At 39.0% G+C, this 27,116-nt stretch overlaps 1 protein-coding gene across 3 annotated transcripts in view; it reads left to right on the forward strand.

Moving 5' to 3' along the window:
• The window catches only part of zmym3.L (zinc finger MYM-type containing 3 L homeolog), a 44,360-nt gene that overhangs the window by 10,622 nt on the left and 6,622 nt on the right, over positions 1 to 27,116 (forward strand). For all 3 annotated transcript variants that reach the window (XM_018229732.2, XM_018229731.2, XM_018229730.2), the window contains exons 3-17: positions 1,863 to 1,906; positions 6,964 to 7,036; positions 9,068 to 9,359; positions 9,476 to 9,653; positions 10,276 to 10,488; positions 10,626 to 10,776; positions 12,822 to 12,937; positions 13,546 to 13,632; positions 15,226 to 15,376; positions 19,966 to 20,138; positions 23,340 to 23,514; positions 24,321 to 24,379; positions 25,044 to 25,203; positions 26,431 to 26,546; positions 26,745 to 26,916. In XM_018229732.2, the coding sequence (XP_018085221.1) occupies positions 1,863 to 1,906; positions 6,964 to 7,036; positions 9,068 to 9,359; positions 9,476 to 9,653; positions 10,276 to 10,488; positions 10,626 to 10,776; positions 12,822 to 12,937; positions 13,546 to 13,632; positions 15,226 to 15,376; positions 19,966 to 20,138; positions 23,340 to 23,514; positions 24,321 to 24,379; positions 25,044 to 25,203; positions 26,431 to 26,546; positions 26,745 to 26,916 (2,160 nt within the window). The remainder of the gene's footprint in view (positions 1 to 1,862; positions 1,907 to 6,963; positions 7,037 to 9,067; positions 9,360 to 9,475; positions 9,654 to 10,275; positions 10,489 to 10,625; positions 10,777 to 12,821; positions 12,938 to 13,545; positions 13,633 to 15,225; positions 15,377 to 19,965; positions 20,139 to 23,339; positions 23,515 to 24,320; positions 24,380 to 25,043; positions 25,204 to 26,430; positions 26,547 to 26,744; positions 26,917 to 27,116) is intronic.

Consider the following 27,116-nt stretch of genomic DNA (forward strand, 5'->3'; position numbering starts at 1 on the left):
AATTGAGCAATAATAAGGATAGTTAAGACTAAATCTTTTTTTTTCTTTTCTGCTCTCCACGGTATAGCACCCTCATGTTAAAGGATAAGTAACCTTTAAAATGAGTTAATGTAAAATTGATCAGAATGCTATCCTAAGCACTTTTGTAATAATTCTTTTAAAGATATGAAGGAAAAAAGGACTGTAAATTGAATGAATTGTGTTATATCAGCGCCACCTGCTGGTCAGTTTCTGACCATACTCAAGTTGAGGAACTTGCCAGAACAAAGAGGACTGTTCTGCTTTTCAGTTTTGGAAATGTGAAACTCTCGCTGCTTTTTTTTAAACATCTTAAACAGCATTTTTTTCGTAATATCATTTTAAATAATTGCAATCTAAAAAAAAAAAATAATGTTAATTACATAAGTGCTCAGAATAGAATGCTGTTCATTTCGACATTTTATAGGCTTTTTTTTAATTGTATTATATATTTTACATATCTAAGTGGTGCATTACAGAGAGTGTTTAATCCGATCAGTTAAATTTATGGCAAGTAGGGAACATTGGCTGCTGAAAAATGACCCTGTTAAATGGCTCGTGGATTGGTGTGACTGGCAAAAAAAATCCTGCCCCCTATAAGATATTTTGGATCATTCATCTGACTCCCAACCCCTGCATGAAGACAGACTGAAGAGAAACAGATGCTGAGAAAGGGATAGTGAATATATACTTGATTATTTTAAAAACAATGCAGATTTTTTCCCCTTCTTCTTCTGACGCTTTCCAAATTTCAAATGGGGGTCACTGACCCCATCTAAAAAAAAAAATTGCTCTGCAAAGCTAATTATTTATTGTTACTGCTACTTTTGATTACTTATCTTTCTTTTCAGGTCATCTCCTATTCATATTCCACTCTCTTATTCAAATCAATGTATGGTTGCTAGGGTAATTTGTTCCCTAGCAACCAGATTGCAGAAGTCTTTGAATTAAAAAAGCTAAATATCAATAACAAAAAACCCCCACAAATAATAAAAAATTAAAATCAATTGCAAATTGTCTCAGAATATCACTCTCTGCATCATAATCATAGTTAATTCAAAGGTGAACAACACCCTTAACTCCCCTTTTTTCCCTTCTATCAAAAAAAGGAGTAGTTTAATAGTCGTTCCCAGAGTTTAGAGCATCTAGAGCTGTACCAGGGTCAACTCAACCTAAATGCCAGTTAAGGGATTGGGGTGATATTGATATTGATTGGGGGGGATATTTTTTTCCCCAATCCCTTAACTGGCACCAAAATACCAGGATTTTTTCTGCAACCTTGTTATGCACTGGTAGGGGTGAATAGGTGACTCTTCAAAAAAATCTTGCTGTTTGACCTAAAGTTTGATGGGGTTGATCTGTAATTAATCTGTGATCTGTATTGATCTGTAAGAGTCTCTTAAGCAAAGTTTGTCATTCTTCTTTGAGTGACTAGGATACATGGAAAACTCAAAATAGGTGAAGGAGATTTACAATTAATAAATGCAGTAGCAAAGGTAGTAGAAACATTAAAAAGTATTTATGAGGACATCTATAGCCTATGAGTAAGTGTCCTGTGTGTCCAGGCTTCCATTTTGAATTATCATTCCTATGTTGGCAAGAGGGGCTATTGGCACTTTGTCTTTGTGACCTTCTTATCATTTTACTTGGTGTTTTATTGATCCCAAGTCCTGTCATGGTCTTTTTTTTTTTTCTTTCCATTTTCTTTTCCTATATATTGAAGAATAAATATGTTTCTCATATCATACTGCATAGACCCTCACTGCAAACATTGCTATGTATTGGCCACATTGTTGTCATTGCTACGACGCAATCTTCATTTTTGTTTTGTTTCTGTTCTGCAGGGGACAGCCCAAATGAGAAATCTACTGGAACAGAGGCATCATTGGTAAGAGCTCTTGAGATTCTGTTGGCAATTGCAGAATTTTCACGTTACTGTTCTGAGCTTCAGCCTGCATGACACACAAATGAGTACCGCATTGCCATATTTTAAATCAATGTGCAATGTTTCGACAAGAGAATAACAGTTCAGATTTTGTTTGCTGGCAGTTTCTGTATCTTCTTATATGTGGTATAAAATAGAAAATATACAGTCATCAGATCACGATGAGCCTCATTTGTTTACTTTAGCACAGCTGGGAGACTAGCTTTCTGCATGCAGTCCCTCCAGGGATTTTTATGGCCTGCAGCTTGCCCAAGTACCCTATGGACTTTTCTTCTCCGAAATCACCATTTTAATATTTGCCGACTATTTGAACTTGTATAGTATCAACCAGCAGCCATGGAATTTTTTTTAATACTGACACAGTTAATTAATGGGGTGATGCTTGCAAATGGTTATGGAAAGTCACGAACCATCCAATACCATGAAGCTATAATTATAAAATTCATAAAGTCATATTGTATTCCAGTGATCACCAACCAGTGGCGCATGACATTACCCCTTGGATGTTGCTCCCAGTGGCCTCAAAGCAGGAGCCATTTTTGGTTGCATAAAAAAGATGTGCTGCCAAACAGAGCCTGCTGTCCACAAAAGGGCTACCAGTAGTCAATCACAGCACTTGATTTTGCACCAAACAGGAATTTTTTTCTTGCTTGTGTTGCTCCCCAACTCTTTTTACATCTGAATGTTGCTCATGGGTAACAGAGATTGGGGGCCCCCATTGTAGGCTCTCTGTTAATTCCAATGTGCAAACCAGATAGAACATAAGTTTCAAATTAACAGTTTTTTTTGCCAAGAAACACTTGCATTTTAGACTAAGAGGCACACTTTAGGCCGAGTATTGAGGTATTCTTTTTTTTCAGCCATTAGCTAATACTCTCTATGTCTCCTGTCACTGACATGAATGGAAAACACCTGCTAACAGCAGTGACCGGTCCTTTTCAGCCTCGGAATGCTGAAATATCCATTGAAAGTGCTGACCGCTGGTGTTTGATATCCAACCAATGGAAAGCTGGAGCTGCCTATGTGTGCTGTAACTTCTGCTGCAGAGACTGCTGTTATAAAAACCATCGCCCCTGTCCACTCACCTTAATGCGTGCAAATTTTCATCATCTGGACCGGAGCAATGGGGATTGGCACGCGGGAAATTTAAAAAATGATTGTATCTCCTGAGCATCCCCAGTGCTTTGGAACCAATGTGGGTGTGGTTGGGCAGCATGCCTCCCCCCTAAAATCCTGCCGCCCTAGGCCCGGGCCTAGGTGGCCTTTCCACAAATCCGGGCCTGTCCATGTAAACACTATCATACAAGAAAACAAAAGCTTATGTAGAGATCCAATGTTGACTGGTGCATATATAATCACATATTTCCTCTTGCAGTTGAAATCCTGCTGTGCCGGTTAGATACCCTTCTAGTACCCACCATTACAGCAAAAACAACTATCCAAAAGGGTCTATTCATTTGCCTCAAAAATACATCATTTATGTGAACAGAATTTTCCTTCTCTGTGAGTGAAAGGATACCCAATTGCTTGCCAGTTAGGACCAAATCTCCCTCTACATAAAATGCCTTTATTGCAGTGTTGATTGACTTTTGAGGGAGGCCTGAGCTAGTTTTGGGCCAACTACCACAAAAAATCTTCAGGGACCTCATGCTACCTGCTTTCAGGGCGTCAGTTCTTTAGACTCGCGCCTTTTGTAACGTCACCGCTGGGTGGGTCTATGTGTTTTCGCCGCTGGCCAGGTCTATAAATTGACTTTTGAGGCTGGCCTGGGCTAAACAGAATTAGTTTCGGGCCGACTACCACAAAAAAATCTTCAGACCTCACACTGCCGGCTTCCAGTCCGTCAGTTTATAGACTTGCGCATTTTTTGATGTCGCCGCTGGGCTTAATAAATCACTTTTGACACACTTCAAACAAAAAGTGCATCCAAATTTTGTTGCAATTGCTCTATTGACCCTAGTGCAAGGGATTGGTCTTCTGGATAAGCACCCTGCACTTTCAATAAGTGTTATTTTTTGGTTTGGGTTGAGCTCTCCATCATCGTGCATTGTCACCACTTGGCGGGTCTATGTGATATCACCGCTTGGCGTCTCTATAAATTGACTTTTGAGGTAGGCCTGGGCTAAACAGAAATAGTTTCAGAAGATATAAGCTCCCATTCTGCTTGGCACATTATGTACTGCTTGTAAGATGGAATAAGCAGGGCCTCTTTACCTCCTGTGTTGCTGTGTCTTTGTATTTAATCCGTATGCTTTATGCATACAACCTTCTGTTGTACAGTACTGCCAAATATTTTGGCGCTCTCTAAATTCGGTGTGTTATAAATGCATTGGGCTTCTACTTCCGCAAGGGCCTGCATGTAAACTGCGTATATAACGCATGAGTATGCATTTCTGTGCTGAAATCTGCTCCTGTGTGTCTGCATGCAGGCCAATGCAGTGTCTCTGGGTGCAGACACGCTGGAGATCAGAGCGGAGGGTACTGTTTATAACACTGGCATGTGGCTGAACATCATGTCTATTTCTGGTTTTATACTATTATAATTAAAAGGACGTGCTCTATTGCTACACATTGTACAAATTTAAATGCATCATGTGACACAGTTGACATCATTAAGCATCTTTTTTTACTTTTATTTTACCTGTTATGTCCTACTTACCACCTGTAATACTCATCCCATTACACTTTTATTCCTTCCTACTCTTTTTCTGCTTCTCTCTTTCTTTTCTGCCTCATCTATTCTTCTTCACTATGTCTCTGTTCTCCTTTAAGTCCATTTTTTGTTAAACTAAGGCTAATGTCACACATGAGCTGATCTTGGCTTGTGTAAAAAAGCTGGCCAAGAACCAGTCCATATGCTGGCAGCTGCTTTCTTCTTTGGCTGCATCCTGGAACAATTGTGTCCGCCAAGGTGCAGGCACATGCAGTGGATTTTGGCGAAGAAATGCAACCGTTGTGTCTGCACCCAGGTGAGTGCAGTTGTTCCAGGTGCAGGCGTAGAGGAAAGCAGTTGCCAGCCCAGCATAGAGGCTGATACTCGTTCTGCTTTTTTCTGCATGTGGCCCCCATGTGGCATTATATAATTGAATAATAAATTATAATAATAATATATTATAATTATAAAATAGCGAGAAATAAGTCCAAATGAGAATAAGAAGTGTTTGCATCTGGTAGGAGGATACAGCGACAGTCAAAACACCCATGTTGGCTTTGGCATTTCATGGTCAAAATGTCCTTTGTGCCATAACCCCAAAAAGTGCAAATACTTTTTTTGGATTCATCATTTTACAAGTGCTCCATCCATTTCATTTAAAGGGATACTGTCATGGGAGAAATGTCTTTTTCAAAACCCATCAGTTAATAGTGCTACTCCAGCAGGATTATGCACTGAAATCCATTTCTCATAAGAGCAAACAGATTTTTTTTTTATATTTAATTTGTAATCTGACATGGGACTAGACATATTGTCAGTTTCCCAGATGCCTCAGTCATGTGACTTGTGCTCTGATAAACTGCAGACACTTTACTGCTGTACTGCAAGTTGGAGTGATATCCCCCCCTCCCTCTTCCCACCCGCCCCAGCAGCCTAAAGGTGGCCATAGACACAAAGATCCGCTCGTTTGGCAACTTTGCATCCTCGATTCGTACGATAGGATCTGTGTGTCTATGGCCACCTTAACAACAGAACAATATGAAGGTAACCAGATAGCAGCTCCCTAACACAAAATAACACCTCCCTGGTAGATATAAGAACATGTTCCACTGTGACACATTCAGTTACATTGAGTAGGAGAAACAACAGCCTGCCAGAAAGCAGTTCCATCCTAAAGTGCTGGCTCTTTCTGAAAGCACATGACCAGGCAAAATGACCTGAGATAGCTGCCTACACACCAATATTACAACTAAAAAAAAATTACACTTGCTGGTTCAGAAATGAAAATTTTTGCAGTGTAATGTAGAAATAAAAACTACGTCATAAAAATCATGACAGAATCCCTTTAAAACTCTTTTTTAATTTTTTTCTGTGTGTTCCTGGCCCTTTAATTGCATCTTGGTACTCCCAGGGTAAAAAAAATGACACCCGTCCCTAATTATACTTCTGTGTAAGGAACAGTGTGCTCTTTTACTTAATAGCTGTGCACATTTAGCTCCGTGTCACTGCAGTTCATTGTCCAGCTTGGCAATATATAATCATAATCTGCTGCAGATCGTGTAGATCAGTGTTCCCCAACCAGTAGCTCGTGAGCAACATGTTGCTCCCCAACCCCTTGGATGTTGCTCCCAGTGGCCTCAAAGCAGGTGATTATTTTTGAATTCCGGGCTTGGAGGCAAGTTTTAGTTGCATAAAAACCAGGTGTACTGCCAAACAGAGGCTTCTGTAGGTTGCCAGTCCACATAGGGGCTACCAATAGTCAATCACAACCCTTATATGGCACCACCTAGGAACATTTTTCATGCTTGTGTTGCTCCCCAACTCTTTTTACATCTGAATGTTGCTCACGGGTGAAAAAAGGTTGGGGACCCCTGGTGTAGATGTTTTACTACAATTAGCATTTAATTTGTGTAGCAAAAAATAAAATCACCTACTTTGGACTCTACCCTGGTGGAGTTTATAATCTAATTCCCTATCCTAGTAAAACAAACCCACTTAGACTCATAAACTAGGGGGCAGTTTTGATGCCAGTTACAGGTACTTCAAGTCCCAGGGTTCCATTTCAAATTGAACAAAGTGAAGGAGGGGATTGCATTACACTCTCAGCATAAAGGATCTTGGGAAATAGCTTATTGGAGTTATTATAGTATGCTTCAGTCTGTGGAATCAGGTAAGCGTGTGTAAAACAATAAAAGTCAGATAATGTATACGCACCTTTTCTACAAAAGCCAGATGAATAGGTTCAAGTCAACAAGGGGGTGTATTTTCTCTTTAATGTACATTAAAATGTATTTATTCTTTCTGAATATCTGTTAACTCAGTTTGGAAATCTAAAATTTTCTTTAAGGAGCAGAAGCCGAGTCAGCGTGCCCGTCGCTCTGAGACACTGAGAGCTGAAGGATTGGCATCATCTCAAAGCAGTAAGTCAGGGTTTTCACATTAACACAGATCTTTCCTGCCTAATTAATTTTGTTGTTTGAATAGCATAGGGACTTTGCAAAAACCTCACCAGATTTTTCATGCCATTAGATTTATTTGTCTAGCCCCATTTGCATCGGTATGACTACTAACATTGTATTGTATTTATAAAGCACCACAAATGTACCCAACTTTTTACAAGGCATAAATAGTTAGGTTGTCATAAAATGATAATGAATACTGCAATGCTAGGAATTTCATTACACATGTCCCTCACTCAAAGAGTTAACAGTCTATTAAAGGAAAACTATACCCCCAAAATGAACACTTAAGCAACAGATAGTTTATATCATATTAAGTGGCATATTAAAGAATCTTACCAAACTGGAATATATATTTAAGTAAATATTGCCCTTTTACATCTCTTGCCTTAAGCCACCATTTCATGATGGACTGTGTGCTGCCTCAGAGATCACCTGACCAGAAACACTTCAACTCTAACTGTAACAGGAAGAAGTGTGGAAGCAAAAGACACAACTCTGTCTGTTAATTGGCTCATGTGACCTAACATACAGTACAGTGAATCCTACGATCCCAGGGGGCGGCCCTTATTTTTTAAAATGGCAATTTTCTATTTATGATTACCCAATGGCACATACTACTAGAAAAGTATATTATTATGAAAATGGTTTATTTACATGAAGCAGGATTTTACATATGAGCTGTTTTATGCAATATCTTTTTATAGAGACCTACATTGTTTGGGGGGTTTAGTTTTCCTTTAAGAAAAGGAAACAAAATGAGGAGGGAAACATTGGCATAGCTCAAAAGTGTGTTGCTGCCAATGCAATTGAAGTGCTTCTTCTAGAACAGTGCTGCCTAACTGGTGGGCCCCATCCGGCTTTTGCGGACATAATATCCTGGGTGGCACATAATACCCTGGGTGGGACATACTTAAATAGGAACTATATGACTTTGTGATGCTTTGCAGTTCTGTATGGAGATGCAGTTACACTATTAAAATTAACCTTAAGCATCCTTCTACTAAACTTTAGCTGTGCCGAATGAGAATTTCCGTTTTTAAGAAAATGTCTCCAGAAACACAAAACCTTTTCTGATCACAGTTTTGACATAGGTTATTATTCTAAATAAGTACCTGTAAAATACCAGCATGCACCAGTAGAGGTGTCGCTAGCTTTTAGTGTTTTCTGAGCGATGCTACTCCTGTGCTTTCAGAACAGCTTTTGTGTTAGCAGAGAAGCCCTCATATGCTGTCTAGTTTTACAAAAGCATTGGGGAATATGGATTACTGTGTAATTGAGCGAGTGTTTGGATGGCTCCCGTTTGTAGCATAGTGTCTCCTGTCCTCAGGCATCAGAGGGTAATTAAGGCTTACATGTGTTCACAAGTGAGTACACACCTGAGATTTTGATGGGCCCTGATCATGCTATATATTTAGACATGAAGAGTTGGGATGGGAATTCCTTGCCTAGCAGAGATAATATATCAATGCTGAACCTGCTTGTAAGCTTGAGTCTGATTTTGACACTCTCTACCTGGAGATGACTCTGCTACAAATCAGACATTTAGGTAATTACATAGTAATCCTTGTCCTATTGCTCTGGTCTAAAAGATATTCTCACATACTGCATAAATTATTTATTTCTCATAATTATACTTTATAAATAAGTTAAACAATAAAGGTGGTGGTTAACAATAGGTCCAATAATCATGTGTCGTGACACATTAAAACACTTGAGTTTTGCAGTAAAGTTCTGCGTATTGGACCTATTATTAACCACCACCTTTATTGTTTGATTATATTGCTTCACTGGACGGAAGCCGTGGTTATTGGTTTACCTACTGAATCTATCGTTACTTGGTATAAATAAGTTAGTTGCAATAATCGTTGCATTGGTAAAGGGTGTTTCCTTCCCAGTCACGTGCCACAAAGGTTATTTTTTTTTACTCTTCACGGAGATTGTGATTGTGTCTGATTGTGAGATTGTGTCTGCCTTTTTTTTTTAATACAGTGCAGATTTCTGATGAGGACTCTGATGCTATGGTGGATGACCCAAATGATGAAGACTTCGTTCCATCTAAATCACGCCGTCCAACACGCATGTCTCTTAGAAACCAAATTCCACCTCGCCCCCCTAAACCAATACTTACCAAGATGACCTGTGCCAACTGTCGCACTCCTCTGCAGAAAGGGCAGACTGCATATCAGCGGAAGGGTCTGCCCCAGCTCTTCTGTTCATCTGCCTGTCTTACTACCTTCTCTAAGAAACCCTTGGGCAAGAAGACATGCACCTTTTGTAAAAAGTATAATAAATTATTTTACACTTTTAACTGTGCCGTTTTGCTCTTTTTATGTCCCTGTCCTGTTTAGCAACTAATGACCTCTTGCATCAGCTCTGATTATTTACTCCTCGTTTCAGGGATATCCGTAACTCCAAAGATGCAGTGGTTGCCCAGACTGGGGCAGGTGGCTCATTCCAAGAATTCTGCTCTTCTGCCTGTCTCTCTTTATTTGAGGCACAGCCACGTTCTAGCTCCCAGGCTTCTTCAGACAGTGGAGATATCATAAAGTGTAGCATCTGCCACAAAAGTGGAGAGGTGAGGTGTATTTTTTGTGGTAACATTCTTAATTTTTGGACTTTAATGATAAATGATTGAAATGCTATAAATTCAGTTGGGGTTTGCTGCTTAACCGTGGCAATTTTTAATGTTTGTCCACCTGCCCAGTGTACATCAAAACTTCTGCCTTGATGTACATTATACACTGTACCCTACTGTTTATGTAGGAGGGCAGTGCTTACAGACTGCAGTTAAATAAACTAAGAGGTTAATGTTTTGTTTTGCTTGGTTTTGTATAGCTTATATGAAGATGTATATCTAAGCTTAGGTTGCCAGATTGTCTAAAGAGAAAGGGCAAATCTTTTTTTCTAGTGCAGTTATCAGGCTGGAATTTCTGGTTGCTAGAACTTAAATAACTTAATAACTAGGTTGCAGTTTGGAATTCAGCATGGAACACAAATAGTAGATTAACTAAATAAAGTTTGAGCAGTTAGCTGTATTCTTCCATATACTAACGTTTCAGTTTGTTTGGTAAGCTTTTGTTTATAACACCACTAAGTATTTTTATTGAAAAGGGTAAACCTCACAAAGGAGGAATTCTGTTTAGGACAAGAAACCTGTGAAGTGTTGCATAACATAGTACTTGTGTTAATTCTTTCAGATTCAGCACGAGGTCAGCAATGGCAATGTAGTCCACAGACTCTGCAGCGATTCTTGTTTCACTAAATTCAGGGCCACTAAGGGTCTAAAAACCAACTGCTGCGATAACTGTGGCATCTACATTTATAACAAGGGTCTGCCACTGGAGTATCTATTCCATGAGGGCCAACAGAAACGCTTCTGTAATGCAGCCTGCCTGAACAACTACAAAAAGGTAGCGTCAGATGGAGAAATGCGTGAGAACGAGTACAATGATATTCTAATATATAGTTTTCCATACACTTAAGTTTTTTTCCCAATATTAGATCTGTGCACACCAAATCCATTTATTTTGCTGTGGTTTGTCTGCAGAAAAACACAAAGGTATATCCTTGCATGTACTGCAAGACACTCTGTAAGAATTTTGAGATGCTTTCCAATGTGGACAAAAATGGTCGTATGGGTCTGTTCTGCTCAATCTGCTGCATCACTTCACATAAAGTCAAGCAGTCGGGTTTAACCGGTAAGATGTAGCCAAGTATGGCTCCTTTTCTTCCTTTTTTTTTTTCTTTTAAATTTGGTTGATAAAACAGAAGGAGAGAGATTTTGCAGCTGGAGAAGATTTTGTAATTTTAAAGGGGTTGTTCACCTTCAAACAACTAGTTGTTTTCAGATAGATCACCAGAAATAACAACTTTTTCCAATTACTTTCTATTTTCTGTGTGTCATCGTTTAAGGGTAAAGTTTAATTTTTCAGCAGCTCTGGGAGGATGGGTCGTCGACCTTGTAAACTGTTCCTAAATTGATACATTTAGTTGATACATTTCTTATCTTTGTCCCTGCTGAGCAGAATCTCTGGGTTTCATTACAGGCAGCTGTTAGAATTGATACAATAGTTGCTAATACTCCAGAGATGCTGCTGAGAAAAGTATCAACTAAATGTTACAAAATTGTAACAGTTCAGAGTCTGCACCTGAATTACTGAGCTGCCAGACTGAAACACCAGAGACAAGGACATTAAACTTAGATTTTGGAAAAACAGTAAAAAAATAAATAATGGAAAGTGATTGAAAAAAGTCTTTATTTCCGGGGAACAATCTGAAAAGAACTGAATTGAAAAAAAGTGTTTGCAAGGTCAACAACCCCTTTAAGGCTGTATACATGTGATACATTTGTAGAAGTCAAGGCAGGAGACTGATCGCACTCACAGGGCTCTTCACTGTGCATTGTGCATGATTCCCCAGTAATATTTCCACCCACATGCTGCATTATATTGGATCATTCCATGGGGGCCTATGAGACCTGATGAATGAAGCCCATATCAACATGTTGATGTTCTTCTCATCTAGCATTATTTTTAACCTGCCCGTTTGATACCTGCCTGCCAATAATTTGCTTCATAGGACTGGAGGTACAGAGTCAGCAGCTTTTATCCACATGTTTAAGGCCACCTTACAATTCTTTGCAGGCGGTTATATGTATTTCACTAATTATCACTTTTTAAACTTATACAACATTTAATTTGTGCTTGTTACCATTTGAATAATTCAGATTTCTCATCTGTACTTGAGATATACAAAACGTTTCAAATTCATATACACTATACCATTTTTTTTACCATGTGCTTTTATATAATGATTGATACGGCAGAAAGCTAGTGCTTCCCTCGCTGGTATGCATTATTAAGGCACATTCTTTCCTGAAGGTAGCAAGGCTTTGAGCAGATGATGATGGAATCCACAATTGGATTTCTATTTTGCTTTGCAAATCTGTAATGTGGAATTTGAATCACTCAGAATTTGAGGCGAAATCTTTCTGGTTTAGTTTGTTTCTATCTTTTCAGGCTCACATAACTTAGGGTAAGTGAGCCTAGCAACCTGAAAATGTTTGCTACAAAAACAAAAAAGTATTAAAACCAGAATTATATATGTCCTAAAGCTTTGATGCTCATGGGCTGAATGGGGCCCCCTAAATGGTTTTAACTGTCCCCAGCAAACCCAAGACCACCTCAAACATTTTTTGAATGAAATCCATGTCAATGTTATAAATCAGCCCCCAAGCATATGAAATAAGGCATAATTGGGTCCACGGCATAGAAAATCACTCTACATCACAATTAAATTTGAAGTTAAACTTATTTTTGTTTAAGGTTTTTCTTTCTTTAAAGGGATTCTGTCATGATTTTTATGATGTCGTTTTTATTTCTAAATTACACTGTTAGGGAGCTGCTATCTGGTTACCTTCCCATTGTTCTGTTGTTAGGTTGCTGGGGGAAAGGGAGGGGGGTGATATAACTCCAACTTGCAGTACAGCAGTAAAGAGTGACTGAAATGGATCAGAGCACGAGTCACATGACTGAGGGCAGCTGGGAAACTGACACTATGTCTAGCCCCATGTCAGATTTCAACATTAAATATAAAAAAAATCTGTTTGCTCTTTTGTGAGACAGATTCAGTTCAGAATTCTGCTGGAGCAGTACTATTAACTGATGTGTGTTGAAAATTTTTTTTTTCCCATGACAGTATCCCTTTAAAATCATTTTACTCTTGCCATTGTTCCATGTCTTAGGTCCTGCTCGACCATGCAGTCTATGTAGACGCAGTTTACCTGAGCCGGCATACTATAATAAGACCGAAAGGGTTCTCTACCAGTTCTGCAGCCCAAGCTGTTGGACCACTTTCCAGGTAGGCTGCACGTTAATATTGTGGCATCTGCCTATTCTTCATTAAAGGGGACCTGTCACCCAGACATAAAAAGCTGTATAATAATATCTGGAAGTCCGTTATCCAGAAAGCTCCGAATTACAGAATGTCCATCTCCCATAGACTCCATTTTATCCAAATAATCCAAATTTTTAAAATGATTTTGTTTTTCTCTATAATCATAAAACAGTAGCTTGTACTTGATCTCAACTGAGATATAAATAATCCTTTTTAGAAACAAAACCTGCCTATTGGGTTTATTAAATGTTTAAATGAGTTTCTAGTAGACTTAAGGTATGGAGAGCCAAATTACAGAAAGATCTATTATATGGAAAAAAAACCCTGGGTCCCGAGCATTCTGGACAACTGCACTGTGCAGAGAGCTGGAGACCCCCTGGGTGCAAGTGCTTCCTACATGAATTCTTGTGCCCAATGGTTTGACCTCTATGATCTCTTGGGACTGGTCCTGTACATATTCTTTAACCTATCTATCTATAGGTTTTTGGAGTGTGGGAGCAAAGTGAAGTACCCTGAGGAATGTTTGCTCATGTTTTGCTTCTTTGTTCACATGCTAAAATTGTCTTTTTCAGCGCACCAGCCCAGAAGGCGGCATACACCTTAACTGCCATTACTGCCATAACTTGTTCACAGGAAAGCCAGAGATTCTTGACTGGCAGGTGAGAGCATTCAGTGTTCATCAATGATCTGGCTCTGTAATGAGCTTGCTGTGTTTTCTTTGAATCCATGCAGTGGCAGAAAACACAATGAATGAATGAGAAGCTTGTGTCTGGGGAAAACCTTGCAATGTGTCCTTTATGTGCTTCCTTTCTCTTTAGCAATATGATGTGCTTAATTCCTCCTTGATACTTGATTCCCATACTCATATTTGTATATTGTACATTATTGGTGTTTCATTATGACTTCTTTGTATGGGTTGTATTAAAATCCTCTCACAAACTGATCAGTGAAATGGTTCATATAATAATTTGTTAGCTTTCATTATTACAAGGTGCGACCTTGTAATAAGACTGGGGTAAACTACCACATTAGCAACTGTTTGTGACGTAGTGGCAATTAGCTCTGATTGGACAACTGTAGTTAGGGAAACAAAAGTTACTTAATTGCCAGAAAGACAGCCTTTAACCTTTGAGTTAACTTTTAGTATGTTATAGATTGGCTAATTCTAAGCAACTTTTCAACTGGCTTTCATTTTATCTTGTATAGTTTTTTAAAGGGATACTGTCATGGGAAAAAAATTATTTTTTCAAAATGAATCCGTTAATCCATTTCTCAAAAGAGCAAACAGATTTTTTTTTTATATTTAATTTTTAAATCTGACATGGGGCTAGACATTGTCAATTTCCCAGCTTCCCCAAGTCATGTGACTTGTGCTCTGATAAACTTCAATTACTATTTACTGCTGTACTGCAAGTTGGAGTGATATCACCCCCCTCCCTTTTCCCCCCAGCAGCCAAATAAAAGAACAATGAGAAGGTAACCATATAATAGCTCCCTAACACAAGATAACAGCTGCCTGTTAGATCTAAAAACAGCACTCAATAGTAAAAACCCATGTCCCACTGAGACACATTCAGTTACATTGAGAAGGAAAAACAGCAGCCTGCCAGAAAGCATTTCTCTCCTAAAGTGCAGGCACAAGTCACATGACCAGGGGCAGCTGGGAAATTGACAAAATGTCTAGCCCCATGTCAGATTTCAAAGTTAAATATAAAAAAATCTGTTTGCTCTTTTGAGAAATGGATTTTAGTGCAGAATTCTGCTGGCGTAGCAATATTAACTGGTGCGTTTTGACAGTATCCCTTTAATTATTTGCCTTCTTCTGACTCTTTCCAACTTAAAGATGTTGGTCACTGACCCAGTCTAAAAAACAAATGCTCTGTAAGGCTACAATGTTATTTGTTATTGCTACTTTTTTTTAATCATCTTTCTATTCAGGCCTTTTCCTATTCATATTCCGCTCTCTTATCAAATCATTGCATGGTTGCTATGTTAATATGGACTCTAGCAACCAGATAGCTTGAATTGAAAGCTGCAGAGCTGCTGAATAAAAAGCTAAAAAATTCAAAAACCACAAATAATAAAAAATGAGAGCCAAATGCAAATCTTCTCAGATTATCATTCTCTACGTCATACTAAAAGTTCATTTAAAGGTGAACAACCCCTTTAAGATAGGATTATAAAACAAAATTCACTGTAAATAAAAAAAGATCAAAAATTGACTTGTTGCATATTGGTTCTGGCCCCTGCAGGACCACGTATACCAGTTTTGCTGTAAAGACTGCTGTGATGATTACAAGCGACTGCATGGGGTGGTGTCTCAGTGTGAATATTGCAAGCAAGAGAAGCTACTCCATGAAAAGATACGATTTTCTGGTGTGGAAAAAAACTTCTGCAGTGAAGGTAAATATTTTTCACTACATTTTCTCTAGTCACATGCTGTTTGAAATAAAAAAAAATGAAGAAGACATGCGCTATTTTTAAAGGAGAGATATAAGATGAAAAAAAATAAAAAATCCCTAATTTTGTAGGCAATTGTAAGTAATTATGTGTTGCTTTTACATGGTGCTAAAAAATATTATTTTTAAAAATAGCCCCTTTATTGGAGCTCCCTATAGATGTTCTCTGGTCCCAGTCTGTGTTTCAAATGAGGGAAGGGCGAGTCCTAACGGTCCCTGCCAGAAGCACATTAGGAGGGGACAGCCAATCACAGCCCTGCAGTCACACAAGCACAGACCGGCTACAGTTCCCTATCAGGTCCTGCTAGCTTCTGATTGGTTCCTGTCATACAGTACTGTGTGCTGAGAGCCGCAGGAACTGCCTGGGAATTCAGGGAGCAGGAAGTAGAAAGGAAGGGAGGGATTATTAGGATTTTTGCAGAGATAATCAATAAATCAGCCTGAAACACTATTTTTTAAAGCACAGTTCTTCTATATCTAAATGACTATAATGCACTGGTACATTTTTATTTTTTACACAAAATATCTCCTTTAAGGCCTGAGGACATATGTGGGACACACTGAGGCTCATTTATAAACACTGGGCAAATTTGCACCCGGTCAGTGACCGATAGCAACCAATCAGTGATGAGCTTTTATTCAGTTGCAATTTGAAAAGTGAATGCAATCATCTGATTGGTTGCCATGAGTTACTGCCAAGGTACAAATTTGCCCAGTGTTTGTAAATGAGCCCCACTGAGTTCTGTTAATCTGCTACATCCGTATTAAGTTAGGGCAGTGGAACAGACTTGTCAAATTCAGTCTTTCAGGTCTGAATAGAGGGAATTCTTCAGAGATGGTGCTACAACCCATAGACCTTATTGAATATATACACACAAGCTTTTGTTATAGCTGGAAAACCACTTCCTGCAATATGAAGCCTGATAAAAGGCTTTCAGGGAGACAGTGATGCATCTGAATGAAAACTAACTGCATCTTAACCTGGTGTTCGTAACTATTCTTGCCCATCTTTTTTTTTTTTTCTTTGGAAGAGGAAATGTGTGTAGTGCTGAGATGAGGAAGTGGTAGGAACGCAGGAAGCTGCAGCTGCTCATCATTTTCCTGACCGTGTCAAATTTTTGGCTAGTGCGGTCCTACTAGAAAAGATGAGTGATGTCATATGGGCCACCAACCTCCTTTGTGCACACGGGACTTGTAATATAGACCTGCCCCTTAGCAGAGACAACCCATAACCCCTTAGTTTAGTTTTAGAAGAAGAAAAAAAGACACAGTCTGAGCAGGAAATTGAGGGTGGGAAGGTAACACTCTAGTCTGTATCAGCTGTAAAACTCGTGTAGTAACGCTAAAAACATTCTCTTAAAGGCAACTGCATCATTACTTGTATTCTTTGTTGTTCTTACTCCAAGGACTAATGTGATAACTATAAGCTATGGGCACGGAAAAGTTGGTTCTTGTGGTCCACAGAGGAGTGCATTTTTGGGTTTAATTCACCCATCTTTCTGAGCAACCTCAAATGATATTTAACGTCTTTTCTAAACAGCAACATAACAGAACATCCTGCTGACTGACTCAAAGTTGGAAAACTGACCAGCAGATGGTGTTTTTAAAATCATTAGTATATATAATTTTGATAACTTGGAGTAAAATATCCGGGTTTTTTTTCTCTTTCTGTTTTTCTGTTTTTTTAAACTGTGCATTTTGTAAAACATAGCCACCACCTCGTCAGTTATAGTCAGGGAGAACACAGAAGGAAAGCAGAATTCTTCTGATGTTGCTTAGCTCAGGAAAAAGATTAATCTGTGGCACTGCTGTTACACAATTATTATATAAAACAGTTTAAAAATGGCTTAATAGCTTGGCAACAAAAAATATTAATAAAAACAGCAAAAGTGCTTATTAGATCGAATTTCTAATTTCTTTAAAGCAATTCTATGTTTTTCCACTGGTTGGTGCTGCTAATTAAAGTTTATCAAGATATACCGCAGTAACTACTATTCATGTGCGTAAATGAAAATATGAGAAGATTTATGTGGCTATACTTCTAATTATTTTTATTAATGCTATACACTTAATTAAAATGCAGCAGCACAATTCATTAAAAAAAAATCATAAAAGAATAAGGAAACCTTGAAAAAAAAAATGTAAAATTGCTTAGGGTTCTTTTCTGCTTACAAATTTTAGTTTCAGTGCTACTGTATTTTAACTTTACTTTGTGTTTACTTTTGAATTAATTGTTAGTATGATGTAGAGAGTGATGTTATAAAAAAAATTTGTAATTGTTTTTCATTTTCTATTATTTGTGTTTGTTTAATTTTTTAGCTTTTTATTCAGCTCCAGGTTTCAGTATCAGAAATCTGGTTGCTAGGGTTCAAATTACCCTAGCAACCTTGCACTGATTTGATCTTTTGCCTTGCAGAGCATTTGTTTTTAGATGGGGTCAGTCACCCCCCATTTGATGGCTGGAAATATTCTATAAAATAGTAAAATGTTACTTTGAACCACCACTTTAAAGGGTTAGTTCATCTTTAAGTTAACTATTAGTATGATGTAGAGAGTGATATTCTGAGACAAACTTTTTATTCAGCAGCTCTCCAGTTTGCAATTTCAGCAATCTGGTTGCTAGGGTCCAAATTACCCTAGCAACCATGCATTTATATAAATAAGAGACAGGAATATAAATAGGGGAGGGCCTGAATAGAAAAATGAGTAATAAAAAACTAGTAATAACAATACATTTTACCCTTACAGAGCATTTGTTCTTCAGATGGGGTCAGTGGAAGAAGGCAAATAAATCAAAACCGATAGAAATATAATGAAAACCAACTGTACAGTTGCCTAGAATGGGCCATTCTATTAAATTCTAAAAGTTAATTCAAAGTTGAACCACCCCATTAACTAGTAATATGATTTGTGTTCCAACAGTACCGCCTGCTGGCCAATTCTCATAAATATATAATTGGAGAAATAGTACCTTAAAGGAAGAGAACATCTATCACTCTGATGGTACAATTAGGGCTGCCATCAGAAATCAACAAAATTTTCTGGGCCACCCCTCCCTCACCCATCAGTATGAGGGCCACACAAGACACAAGCTTTAAAACATTAAGTGCCCCCCTACAAGTTAAAAAAAAAAAAAAGAACTTTGGTGGTCAGGGCCCTATACAAGTTAAAGAAAAAAAAACATTGGTGGCCAAGGACCCTTTACAAGTTATTTTTAAAAAAGACATTAGTGATCAGGGCCAGGGCCCCTACAAGTTAGGTAAAAAATGTGCCCAGGGCCCCAATAAGTTATTTTTAAAAAAAAAAAAACAATTGGCCAGGGCCCCAACAAGTTAAAAGAAAACTGCACTTACCTTAGCCAGGAGCTCAGGTGCTGGTATCTTTAGTTTCCTGTGCTCTGATTCGCCAATGAAAGGTAAGTCCCGGTAAAGCCGCATGGCGATTGGATAAAGTAGAGGGGAGGTTCAAACTTCACCCATCCAATCCCCATGCGGCTTTACCAGGACTTACATTTCACTGGTGAATCAGAGCGCAAGAAGCAGTCATCGGAGCTCCAGCCCTCCCTTCAGAAATCTGCACCTCACTGATGGCAAGGGCCCAGCTATGCAAGTAAGTGCAGCACGGCCGGGCCCCCCTTAGCTCCCCAAACCATCCGGGCCCGGGACAACAGTGCCCCCTGTCCCTCCCCTGATGGCAGCCCTGGGTACAATCAGAGGAACTGATAAGCAGGTGGCACTGCTACAAAATGCGTTATAATTGTACACATACATAAAAACACAAGTAGCTAAAATAAAAGTTAAATGCTACATTCGAATGCGAAAGTGCTTAGAAAGCACCCTGAGCAAGTTTACATTTATATTTATTCTTTAAGAAACTCTGTAGTTCAAATCTATGGGAGAGTCCGTAAGATAAAAATGACTATTATATCAGTACATTGCAAGATTTTAAATACAAAAAGAAATTAAACTACAGAACACTATTTTTTGGCTTTTTATTTTCTACAACACTTTTTGCTTAATGCAGCCATGCAGCGTAAAATATACACTTTTATCTTAACCTTGGTACAAATCTAGTTCCTGTACCAAATGCAGCTCACTTACTTATTGAACCTTACCTTGCCCCGGTGGAGGTTTTGTTTAAGTGCTAATTGGTCCTAAGACACAGTGAGACTCATTTATCAACACTGGGCAAATTTGCCCATGGGCTGTTATAGCAACCAATCAGTGATTAGCTTTTTAAAGCCAGCTGCAAGAAGAACAATGAATGCAGCAATGTGATTGGTTGCTATAGGTAACAGCCCATGGGCAAATTTGCCGGTATTGATAAATGACCCCCAGTAACTGCTATCAGCCTCTGTTTCTGTTTTTCAAAACTCCTGTATTGGTTCATTGTGAAAAAGGAGGGAGGGGGATTTTGAGGTTAGTATAATTTTTATACATAATGTATTCATATTTCAGAGGAGCTGTTCTGTAAAAATAACCAGGGATGTTTCTTGAGATCGAGTCATGCCCTAGCTTTTATAATTCTATACAGGCTGTGTGCTGCTTTACAAACAAGACTTCACCAAGAACCTGGGGCTGTGCTGTATCACCTGCACTTACTGTTCTCAGACTTGCCAGCGGGCAGTTACTGAGGAGTTGGATGGCAGCACATGGGACTTCTGCAGTGAAGATTGCAAGAGCAAGTACCTTTTATGGTATTTCAAGGTAATTAACTAAGTGCTAAGCAAAGAACTATTATTAGAATTCTGGTTGTCCATAATAGAGGCTGTGGACAGAGTTGGTCGGCCGACTGTGGCCTGAAACAATGCTGTTATCCAGGCTCTGCCATGTGTATCTAATAAAGTCATTTTATTATATGATAATTTGGTGCTGCAAGTAAAACGTTCTTTAGTATGAGAATGGACTGTGGCCATTAATTGTACGTGCACCAGATATTCCTGATCAACAGGGTGTTGGAGCTGACTCTGCTAATTTTGCTAATGTAATTAAAGGGGCAAAGTCTGCTACTCGTCTATAGCAGTTCTTTTCACTTGTTTCAAAACAAATATATTATGTGTTGCTCTAGCCAACTGCACCTGGGCCGACTTTGAGTTTTTTATTTTATTACATATGGGGGTAAATGTATAGGTAAATGGTGCGTTTGCACAGCCTTAGGGTGAAGACAGACAGGACGTCACTCAGTGTCAGATAAAAAACTTTTAAACCAGATTAGTGTGTTTTGTTTTTTTTTATTATATATTTTCCACAATTACACTAGATCACCACGTAAAGTGTTTTACAAACGACGATTTCCATTCTTCTGGATCAAGATGTATTTTTAATGATTTGTATTGTAATCTTGTCTACTATTGCCCTTACCGTATATTAAATACAGAAGGATGTGTTAATATAAGGCTCATTAGAGAAGAATTAACCTGCTATGAAACACTTGCATCAGGCCTCAGTGGTTATTTAGTCTCTGGTTTATGAGTCTGTGGGATTATCTTACTTTACAATCAATTCCTTATTTATTTTTCATGTTCTGTTGTCCTGTGTTTTCCACCACATGGAAGAGCATAAGTTTTATTGGTCCATGAAGGTCACTAAACACAAAGATGGAGACCAAAACTGAAGGTTCAGCAGAGCATTGGTCTCCCTGCCTGTGGGTGCAGAACATGGGGGAAAAAAAATCAAAACCATGAACAACTTGGATTCTAACCCTTCCATTCACCTAAGTAAATAATGAAGATCTAAGTACAAACTGTCTTATAATATAATATCACAGCCCCAATCATATTATTATTATTATTATTAGCGGCCCATTTATTCAACTTCAACTTTATTTGGTCAAGGTTTTAAAGGGAAAAACTTGAATTTTTTGAGGAAAAATATAAAACTTTTTAGGGATTAATTATACCCCGAAACTGCTAAAAATCCAAATCCGAAAATACTCCCATCTCAAACCTGTGGAAGTCAATGGCAGATGTCCCTGAAGTGATGATATGATCTGTGCTGGATAATCCGATAAAGTCTGGGTTTACGTCTGATAAAGTCGAGTTTTTGGAGCATCAATCATACGACTCGAAACACCGTTCGATTTTGTTGCAATGTTTACCCTCTTCTACTTCGAGTAGAATTATTGATAAATGCATTTGATTCGTGATTGGTTGACTTTGTTTTAATAAAAAACTGAGATGAACTCAAGTTTTAGTAAATTACCCTAAATGTAAAGGTAAATTACTCCTTTAACATTTTTAGTCATTAAATTTAAAGGTCAAGTCAACCCCAAAATAAAATATTGCCTAATAAAAGAAAACCTAATTCTTAGCAACTTTCCAATTTATATTTATTAAAAATTGCTTTTAAAATTATTTGTAAATACAGAGGCTATCGAAAGCAGCATTTCGGGTTGTAACTTTTTAAACAATGTTTCAAAAGTCTTAGTACCCTGAGCAAAGACAGGTCTGTTAATGAGCTGGCTTGTCTTGAGCTGGCCACAGACGCAAAGATCCAATCAAACGAATCAACGTACGATCGGACTTCCCCATCTCCCGACCTGCCACTAACCATTTCGATCAAATAAAGTACAAAAGAACAGACCAGCCGATGTTCTGCCCCTGACAGCAATCATACGAAAGTTATGTCCGACAAAGCTAGTGACAGTCTCCCTCTGAAAATCATACAATCAGCAATACATGCAGAGAAATTATCGGCACCCGACAGAAATCTTTTAACCTGTCCGATCGACCAAACGACCTATCCTCGCCGGACGAAAAATGTCGGGACTCTCCAAACACGGCCCGAAAATCGTACGAATCCTCGATTTGTACGATCGGATCTTTGCGTCTGTGGCCAGCTTTAGGCTAGGGCCACACGGGGGCAGAAATCCGCGGACTGATTTTTGCCCTACCACAGGCAGTAGCTTCCACTCTCAAATTGGTGCAAACAAACTTCGGCAGATTTGTGCTAAAAATTAAGAGATTTGAAGTTCTTTGCCGAAACCTGTCTAGTTTATTCGTTCTGAGCCAATTTCAATGAGGAAGAGAGAGGAGGCTACTGCCCGCGGTAGGACAGAAATTAGTGAGCAGAATTCTGCTAGTGGTTTTCTGCCTACATTGTTTCAACTGTCTGAGCTAGTGATGTGTGGGCCGGCCCGATACCCACAAGTTCAAGTCGAACTCGCGCTAATTTCCGGGTCGCCTTCTAAATGCTGGCTTCTGACTTCCAGGTTGAGCTTTTATAGATGCGCGCCTCTCGTACCGTCCCTTTTGTGATGTCATTGGCGGGGTGGCACAGGTCTATAAAAGAAACCAGGAAGTCGGGCTCGGGTCAGTGCGGGTCAGGAAAAGCCCGACCCTCACATTACTAATCTGAGTCATCAGAGTAGAGGATAGAAAGGGACAGACAAACACAGCTTTCAATAGCAATACAGATATAGGTAAGTTACAAACCATTGACAATTTGTAATAAATGTATATTGGAAAGTTGCTTAGACTTCTGTTTTCTTTTATTAGACACATTTTTATTTTAAATTTGACTTAAGTAATGCCAGGTTACAGACCTGGCATGGAAATAGCAAAATTAGTTGATGGGTCCCTTGAGCGGGAAAGATTCACTGCATCCATCATATTCGTATATCACCAGAGGTGTTTAGATGTGTGCTGTGAATAGCCAATTATATAGTTATGTGGATTTCAGTAACCGCTGTGGTGCAATTACAATTCGGCACCCCTACAAGTTATACCACACAGGCAGCTGTGGTAGCTTTGTTGGAAGTATGCTTTTATTAGTAACTCCGAGAATGTGAAGTTATATTCTAAACTCTACAAATTGCTCTGTCTGCCCCATTCATGTTATATTCACATTCCTGCTCTGCATGCATGTCATTCTGTTGCCAATTATCTGCTCTTGTCACTCTCCATACAGGCTGCAAGGTGCCATGCCTGCAAGCGTCAAGGCAAACTGGTGGAAACAATTCACTGGCGCGGGGAAATTAAACATTTCTGCAATCAGCAATGTCTGCTACGCTTCTACAACCAACAAAACCAGCCTAATCTTGACACACAGAAAGGGCCTGAGAGCTTGCTCTATAGTAAAAAGGGTATGTTGCTCATGAGACTCGCAGATTGGGTGCAAGTATAATTGTGCATATAGTGTGGGATAGTTGCAGTGGCCAGTGCTATATTTTGCATAAGGAACGAAGTTATATTTTGCCTCATTATACATCTGAATATTTTGAAGTATTACTTAACTACTTTTCTTTTGTAAAGAAAAGCAATGTAGTGAACATAATATCTCTGAAGATGAGAGAAAACGAAACTTCTCAACAGAATGAATTCTTTACACATTGAGAGAATTAAAAGACTTCATAATTTTTTTAATTTGCATTGGCATCCACTTTGTTCTAATAGTCCTTACGTCTTGCTCTCAGCCTACTCTCTTAGGGTAGGGGCACACTGGGCGATTCGGGGAGATTTAGTCGCCTGGCGACTAATTGCCTCGTCTTTGCGACAACCAATCTCCCCGAACGCCTTCCCTCGTGAGGCAACTTCAGAAATGAGCAATTTTTCATTTTAGCCAGCACAAGAGAGAGGGAAGGCGCTTGGGGAGATTTGGTCGCCACAAAGACGAGGCGATTAGTCGCCAGGCAACTAAATCTCCCCGAATCGCCCAGTGTGCCCCTACCCGTACTCCTCAGTGAAGGATTGCTCCTGTTTTTTCACACAGTTGATACTTTTTTGACTATTTTGGTCAGTTTAATGAATCTCCAACTGCTTGTTTTTTATATGAATATAAGACATACCCTAGATACACCGTAAATGATAACAGTGTGAGGCTGGGAAATGTCTATTCAAAATGCTTAAATTATTTTGGGGTGAGTTATATTCATTTCCTCTATGTACATAGGTCAAAACGCAGGATCTAAACCGTCCGCAAATGCCCAGCCAAAAACAGAAACCAATACGGTAAGACATCAGAAGTGTGCTTACTTATTTGCTGTAACTCCATGTCAGGCAGCTCGTATTAAATTGTGTGGAAATGGCCAATACTTGCTTCATTTATATATTCTGTTGAAGTGATGTATGGTACCCACTTCCCCCTTATTTCCAATATCCTTCATTTTGCTGTTAATATGCTTGTCTTATTATGCAATTAAGAATTGAGCATGGACTGAATTTGCAAATCCTTCTTGTTTATGTTTGGAGAACGTGGTAGGGCGGTATATTCACTTTTTCCAAATTCCCCCGAGTATCAATTCTCTCGCAAAGAATTTGGGCAAATCTCAACAGGATTCATCTGATCCCTAATCCTTTTTATAACCCATCTCCTTCCAGACACCTAAAGATAGGGTATGAAGTACAGAACCAGAAAAACATGCATTCTTTATGACCAGAACTCTCTTTGGATATAGAGTCTTCTCTTACAGGAATCGTCGCTAGTGCCTTTCAAACCAAACTCATATCATAAAACTCTATTTAGTGCATCCCTGAAGCTGATGTAGTCCTGTAGAATCAGCTAAACTGGTTAAGTTGTTTGACCTAATTATTTACATATTAAATGACAAGGGCAGATAAACCAAGTGGATTACTGAATCTATCTAAGAATTTTGAAATTTTTTTTGTTCTAAAGGCTTCTCCAAAGCCTCGGACAGCACAAGTTTCGCCCCCACCTCCACCCCAAACCCCTTCCAGCACTCCTCGCAAGAACAAAGCTGCTATGTGCAAACCTCTAATGCAGAATCGTGGGGTGTCCTGTCGGGTTGAGACCAAAAGCAAAGATTGTCAGACTGGTGAGTGTGGAAGGTGCACTGTTATAATGGTCAAGCCAAGCCAGGGGCTACCTTTCGGTGGGTGGGGCTATGTGGGCCTGTGACTGTTGTACCAGGCCGGGTCAAAATTTGACTCCAAACAACTCGTCTTTTTTCCCTCTAGTTACATCTGTGCTTTTCAGGAAAAAGATTTTTGGGTTTGTACCAGTAGCTGTGATTGGAAGAAAAAAAAAAAAAAACACATCTGTCAAGTTGAGCATTTTGTCCTAGCTGCTAGTTGATTCATTAAAGGAGAATTCAACCCTTAACTAAAAAAAAAACATTCCTATCCTACGTAGACTCCCCTCCCCCCAGACTAGCTGCTACCCCGGGGAAATGTCCCTAATTTTTTACATACCCCTCGGTGATGATTGAGGGATCACAATTCACGGCAGCCATCTTCTGGGTCTTCGTGTCTTCCTCCTGGCGATTTGGCAATTTCCGTCTATTTCGGCTGCTCAGTTGTCGCAAACCCGGAAATTGCTCCAACTGCACATGCGCTGCTTCGCCGGTCTCATTCTCAGATTACTGAAGACCCGGAAGATGGCTGCCGTGAACTTCGATCCCTGAATCTGCACTGAGGGGTAAGTGAAAAGTTAGGAGCATTTCGCCAGGTAAGCGGCTAGCTTGGGGGGGAGAGGTGGGATGGGAGTATATGTAAGGTGGGCGGTAGGGTTTTTTTTTAGTTAACGGTTACATTTTCCTTTGAATAGAGCATACAAGGGGTGTGGTCAGAAAATTTGGTACAGGTATGGGATCTGTTATCCAGAAACCCGTTATTCAAAAGACTTCAAATTATGGAAAGGCCATCTCCCATAGACTCCATTTTATCCAATTAATCGATTTTTTTTTAAAAATGATTTCCTTTTTCTCTGTAATAATAAAACAGTACCTTGTATTTGATCCTAACTAAGATATAATTAATCCTTATTGGAAGCAAAACCAGCTTATTGGGTTTATTTAATGTTTACATGGTTTTCTAATAGACTTAAGGTACAACCCAAATTACGGAAAGATCCGTTATCAGGAAAGCTCCAAGTCCCAAGCATTCTGTATAAAGGGTCTGATGCCTGTACTACATGCTTGTGTTCATGGGGCCCCCAAGATTTCAGATGAAAGCCCAGATTCTTTATGTTTATAATTGACTATTATTGTGTATAGTAGATGCCTGTAATTTACTAATTTATTTCTTCTTTATATGTGCTGCAGAAGAGGATTGGAAGCCACAAATTATAGTGCTGCCCATCCCAGTACCTATATTTGTGCCAGTACCAATGAACCTATATTCTCAGAAAGTGCCTGTTCCTGTATCTATTCCAGTCCCGGTAGGTGTTGTCTTCCATTATTATTTACCTTACCGTTTCATTATTTTTCTGTTTTTTATCAATTTTTTTAATCAGTGTATTGCCCTCTCTTAGTTTTATTTTCTGTTGAGGTGGTACCCCCCAATGTTCTCCCTAATTGTTTTGTATGACATTCCCTATATTTATAGACCATTGCCATTCCTTTCTGCCCTCTATCAGGTGCCTGTACCTATGCTGCTGCCAACCACCCTGGAAAGTACTGATAAGATTATAGAAACAATTGAGGAGCTTAAAGCAAAAATTCCATCCAACCCACTTGAGGCTGACATTCTAGCTATGGCTGAAATGATTGCAGAAGCTGAAGAGCTGGACAAGTCATCTGATCTCGGGGGTAAGACATATGTTTGAGCTTTGATTTTGTTTTGGGGAACATAGTTTAATAAATAAATTATTTCTGCGTGAAAGGGTTTGCAAGTGAGCTTGATAAAGAGCCTCAGTTACTTGCAGCTCGGCCACTTTTCACAAATAAAGACATTTTGTGTAGAGGTATGGGATCCATTATCCGGAAAGCCATTATCCGGAAACCGCCGA

The sequence above is a fragment of the Xenopus laevis genome, chromosome 8L, assembly GCF_017654675.1.
Source record: "Xenopus laevis strain J_2021 chromosome 8L, Xenopus_laevis_v10.1, whole genome shotgun sequence".
NCBI classification, from domain to species: Eukaryota; Metazoa; Chordata; class Amphibia; order Anura; family Pipidae; genus Xenopus; species Xenopus laevis.